Source organism: Poecilia reticulata, chromosome 9 (genome assembly GCF_904066995.2).
Source record: "Poecilia reticulata chromosome 9, P_reticulata-male-v2, whole genome shotgun sequence".
NCBI lineage: Eukaryota > Metazoa > Chordata > Actinopteri > Cyprinodontiformes > Poeciliidae > Poecilia > Poecilia reticulata.
Window position 1 is genome coordinate 2,449,478 of NC_088838.1, and position 6,000 is coordinate 2,455,477.

Sequence of the window (6,000 nt, forward strand, 5' to 3'; positions counted from 1 at the left end):
CTGACAGAAAGACTCAGTGTTAGCTATGACAGACATGTATGAGGCATTTCGGTGAACACGCAAACGATTTATTAACTTACCTTCTAAGTTCTTTATGAAGCTTAACACATCCAGCTTAACTTCATTCTTGTTGTTGGAGCTTTTGAGGATGTCTGAATAATTCAATGAACATCATTAATAGTCCTGTAGCGACCAAGGAGGCATTGCTAACATACTGTTCCTTATGTACTGAAAGTGTTGTATGTGGCGAAAAAATGCAGAAGTGCTCAAACGGAAGTCCATGGCATACAGTCAATTGAATCATGACATGTGACTTTGCCACACCCACATCCTCCACTGATGTCTTCTGTCACTGGGCACACTTTCATGTTGATTAGGTCACAGGAATCAGATAGGAACAGATCAATGTAAGCACCATGGCTTAAATGATGTCACGATTTAACCATTGAGTGTTGTAAGGTTTCGGATAGGGATCAATCACTGAAGGTTTGTTGTCTCAGTGAGTTTGAGACCTGGCCACGTACTTTCACCATGCATAAAAATTCACTGTTTTGATAACTTTTAGTAGGCCATGAAGAATAAACACTATGAATACAATACTTTGCAGTGCTGTCGCTGCTTGGGCCTAATAATTCAGAATCTTGTATAGAAAAATGGCAGAATGTGTTTTGATCATGTTTCTACAGGATGCAATCGAGGACAAACTTGACCCAAAACAGTACCCATACATCTCTCAGCGACAAGTCTCTGCCAAGGCCAGTGCTCCGTCAAGGTGCACATGTTTTTTTAACGCAACTATAACTATTACATGATGCAAATAAATGTACATATTTGACCCTGTATTAATGGTTGATATTATTTCTGTAGAATGTAGATGTTCCTGAACTATAAATTCTTTTCTGTTAAGTATTGTGCTACAAAAGCTGTTTTTTTTCATCATCCAGTGCTCGTTATGGTAACTGGCACAAGAACAGAGGCCCCACAGAGATGAAGACCGGTCCCAGGATCATAGTCTTCATAATTGGAGGCATGGCATTCAGTGAAATGCGCTGTGTCTATGAGGTCACACAGGCTAATGGCAAATGGGAGGCTCTGATTGGTAAGTTTACCACAACAGTCTTTAAGGGAAGACTACTGATGTTTTGGGTCTGGATTTGATTTGGAGTAAAAATATAACTCTCTCAGATGCAGAAAAGCATAAGGTTTACTGTGTGTCAAAAAGCTTGTAGTTTATGACAGAAAGATTCCATTACTTATAAAAGAGACCTGTTTCAGTTTCATGTGTTACTCTTCAACAGTTTGTTGAGTAGTAGGATCCTTTTAAACAATATTTAGCAAAATCTTGTCAGTCATTAATACTGACTGATTGATACACAGTATATGAAGGTGTTTAGTACTGGATGCAATGGGACTAAACTGATCACCATTGTATTACTGTGTACACTGGATAGAGTGAGAGTGTCTGTATATTGATCACACTGTGAGGACCTGCATGTTATTGGGACTTGTTGGAAAGGAACAGCTGAGCCTGTTTAGTAGTGAGGCACAATATATCAGCATCTGGATTGGTCCATATTAGTCATTTTCTAACATATACAATAAATAAAACGGAGCTGATATTATCTTATTGCTATTTGTTTCCAGAGTGGGGGGCAAAAGGTTGGTCATGTGACAGTAATAGTGATGCAGTACAGGATTGTGGGGAGTTTCGCTACAGCAGTGGTGAAGTCAGCGGTGTGGTTGTTTTTTTTTCAAGTTGTCAAAAGGGTAGTGAAAAAAAAAAAAAATAATATATATATATATATATATACACACACACACACACACCCGTGTCAGTTATATTCAGCAATATTAATATTGGATATTAACATTGGCCCAAATGTTCATAATGGTGAATCCCTACTATTTAATTATTTATGTTTTAAAATGTCATCAGATCTTCTGAGACACTGACCCACATCCACAGCCTTAACAACCCGTCTTCTTCTTTTTTCTTTTTTTTTTTACAGCTTAGCAAATCTCGAGTTAATTAATATGTATGCACCATTATTCTTGTCATGAACAATTTTATCTTTTCCTAGCTTTGCTGCAGGATTCCATTTTAACTGAGCGTTCAGGATTTTCTCCTCCTGTAGGTTCCACCCACATCCTCACACCCCCTAGATACCTTAAGGATCTGCAACACCCAGACTTCCTGGATCCCAACGCCCTACCAGAGGGCGTAGAGGAATCACCGGCACAATAAAAACACATTCTCAAGTAAATATTTAAATGTTATGTTCCCTTGTGTTAGCTGCTGGCTGTCTGACAACCCTCAGCACTGTTCCCTTCACTTCAATGCGTGCTGCTATTGATGTCGGCTATGTTTTCCCAAGGTCTTTCCAACATTGACCCTGTCACATTGATGGCTAAGTAATTACTGGTGATTCAGCTGCAGTGATTACTTTTATAAAGAATTTATAAAAGTAATCGCATGCGAATAAAGACAGCCTCTTATAACAAGAATCTGTGGAATATCAGAGTTGAATATTCACACATGTGGAACCAATCACCCTACGGATAAGGAATCACCACAAACATAGAAATGTCATGCTTTTCAAAATTTATGAACATCAGAATAAAGTAAAGTTAAGTAATGAACATTTGAAAAAATGTTTTTAATATTTTACATTTCTGAAAAACCTTTCTGAAGAAATATGAACATGCTTGTGAGTTGTACCATCTGGTAACTTTTTGAACTACCCAATCTGTTCCAGCCAGGTTACCGAACTCATTTGACACCAACCATGGTAAAATCTACAGTTTTGCCAATAAAATGTATAATTTGCAGCAAGTCAAAAACCAAATGTTCATTCTGTAAAAATGGAACATATTTAAGAAAATACCAGATCAGCTTATACTTGTATCAGGTCACCTCAGCAACATGGCCAACTGATTAGCTTGAAACAATTTTTTGATGAAAAGCAAATAATTGTAATTATAGCTTCACACTCCAAAGATTTCCCAAGAACTACAGTTCCACATCTGTTGTTTTGCAAGGATTGTGCTCTTAGACATGTTGTGTCTAAGAGGAGTTACCACAGTGCTGTAGAAATCACTGTGGTACTGATTTCTACAGCACAGACACTGTGAGATGAACAGAAAATCCCTTTGTAAGCTTATTTCACCTTCCTGTGTTGTTCAATGTTTCCTGGTTTCATTCCCCTGTGTGCTTGTTCTGTGTCTCCAGCGGCATCTGGAGCGGTTTCTTTGCTTTATATATTTCTTGTTGGTTCTGATCATTGCCTATCCATTTAACTCAACCTACTTTCTTTTTGTGGTTATTTCTTGCTATAATGGAAATGTTATTTATTTTTTCTGTTTATGGATAGTCTGATAAATAGCATAATTTGTCCTGAAGTTATTACCAGGATAAACAGCATCAAATGTACTGTTGTACATTTGATGTCATGCTGAAAGAGTTTTGGTCTTTAATTATAAACTCTGTCATGCTCTCTGACCTGCTGAAACAGTGTAATACATTTAAGTAATGTAATACATCATATAAAGTAAATAAACTGTTCTCTTGCCTCCAAATATTTATCATTCATAGTCATCAAACTAAGAATTTTCCTACACTCCCAAAGGGTTGGAGGTATCCGTCAGTAGGGGATCCATTTCTCTGATTTGGTTTTGCTCCCTTGCTGATGAGTTTTCCCCAGATTGTTACTTTTAAAGCAGAACCAGCATGTGTTATTTTCTGAACAACTGGAACAACATTAGCTCTTCCTTTGGATGTGTCTGGGTACTTCCAATTCCCATTGGCATCACTTAGCACCGGCACCTGCAACACTCTGACATTAACTGGTTTCCAGTCCTTGAGCCAAATCTGATTCTTACCAGAACACAATTGGTACATCCTATAGCATCAGGTCACAACCTCGCTCTTGGTCAAACTCAACAAATTGTTATATTCTCATTCTGTTTCTAATCTCTGCCTCAAACATGCATTCTGCTGCCATTAACTTAATGTATTAATGTCAGTGACTTTATTTAGAATTTCATTGAGCCTAATTTTATTACTGCAAGATTTATGTCACACTTAAAAGATGAACATGGTGGGATGATGTGGTGCTGCAGGTTTAAAGCACAACCCATATATGGATGCTTTAGTCCTCGACTCGGACGTCACATATTCAAGTTCCAGCCTGATGACCTTTGCTGCATGTCTTCCCCCTTCTCTCATTACCCACTTTCTTGTTAATTCACTATCAAATAAAGGCCACTAGAGCCAATAGAACCTTTTAAAAAAGATGAATATGTTAGATTATCCATGGTGTCATGATCCTAATAGGTTTATAGTCAGGGAATGACAAGAGGTGTTTAGAGTTTTATTGTTGGTTATAATAAACATAAAGTCAAACTATAAACCAGCAAGCATGTTAAGGGATGAGTGGGAATGAGTCAGCTCTGCAGAATAATCAGAACCTTAAAGAGCATCTCAGACTTTGGTGCTGGATTCTGAAAGATGTTTTTGAAACATTTTGAACATTCTTGAAATCCAGTTCTTCTTTGGTCAGGCACATTATGACATCAGATGCTCATTCTTAAAATGTCACCTTCTTAAAATAATGGCCTAAATTGTAAAACAAAAAAATCACTTTTGGCAATAAATGACTTTCGTCGTTATTTTGGGAAGGTAACAATATGCATGTTTGAAACTGATCAGCATGGAGCTGCTAACAGGAAAAGGTTAAAGCCTGTTTGATTTTGCTCGGGTCTCTTATTCACACAGACTTTCTGATATCACACTGTTTTCCTGTCCAGTTTCGGTCAACATCTTAGTGTTACAAAATGCATTTGAAGACCATTGGATTTCTGTTTATCAGAGTCTCCAGATAAAGATGCTGAAAAGTAACCCTGTATTCTCCTGTGTTTTCTCAGGATCAACAGAAATCCTCACCCCGTCTTGCCTTCTTAAAACCCTGAAAGATTTGGAGAAGGGAGAGCAGCCCAGTTAACGTGTTCCTTCATCAGCCCCCATAAGTCAAAGCTTTGTGCAGCCCGTGTTGACCCCTAACCTAAATGTAGCACTTCATGTTGTATACTTTTGAGCCACTGTAACGTGACGCTGTTGTTTAAATTATAGGTTTGGTGGATTTGTTGTTCTGAATTTTGCTGCAGTTTGTTTGTGGCATATAGGGAATTTATGATGATTGAATAAACTTGTGATTTAATTTAGATAATAAGATGGCATGTCATGAATAACATGTTATTTATTCAGAGATTCATTTGTAACAAAACAGTTGTGTGTTCCTTAGAAGCAAGCAATAATATAAATATGCAGAATCATGATATTTCATGTGCGATGACATGTTGGACCACATGGGGCAGCAGAAAGCCACAATAATAATGGTTTAGTTCAAGCGCCACCATTTAGTTTGTATTTTCTTCATAATCAGCTGTGTTTGTAGTGTTTAGTTACCTTTTAGTTCCAACTGTTTGCTCCTAATGCTGCTGTTGGGTTTTATTGCATTCTAACATTTTATTTCAAATCTATTATCAGAGACTGATTTCCTGACAAACACTAAACAATGTTGCTGTTATTGTTTTGACATCTGCAGTTGTGAAGGAGCTAATAAATTTGTTTCAATTAAAATCTAGTTTGGTTTTTGTGAACGTCCAATCATTAACTCCTCCGATTTCATGCTTGGTGTTTGACCTCTGACCTGCACAGAGGTCAAACACCCCTGTGCAGGTCAGAGGTGTTTGACCTCTGACCTGCAGAGGTCAAACACCTCTGTGCAGGTCAGAGGGACATTAAGTAAACAGGTGTGTGCCTTTACAAATCAAGTACAGATTTATTAAAAAAAACAGTTGAGACTATTCCTTATTCCAGTGCATGAATGTTTTATAGAATGAAGTCTAAACACATTGAGTAATTGAATAAGTTCAAAGCCGAAGACTTATATTAATATTGTTTTACTTGTTAGAATGAACAACTGTAACGTTGGTTTCAAA

The 6,000-nt window shown here is 37.4% G+C and overlaps 1 protein-coding gene across 3 annotated transcripts in view; it reads left to right on the forward strand.

The window, feature by feature from the left end:
- stxbp1b (syntaxin binding protein 1b) overlaps positions 1-5,638 on the forward strand; it is a 32,750-nt gene extending 27,112 nt beyond the window's left edge. For 2 of the 3 annotated variants that reach the window (XM_081611206.1, XM_081611208.1), the window contains exons 17-20: positions 687-772; positions 945-1,099; positions 2,136-2,259; positions 4,924-5,638. In XM_081611206.1, coding sequence (XP_081467332.1) covers positions 687-772; positions 945-1,099; positions 2,136-2,245 — 351 coding nt within the window. In that variant the 3' untranslated portion in view covers positions 2,246-2,259; positions 4,924-5,638. The remainder of the gene's footprint in view (positions 1-686; positions 773-944; positions 1,100-2,135; positions 2,260-4,923) is intronic. The other variant, XM_081611207.1, reaches the window with a different exon arrangement.
- The last annotated feature ends 362 nt before the right edge of the window (positions 5,639-6,000 follow it).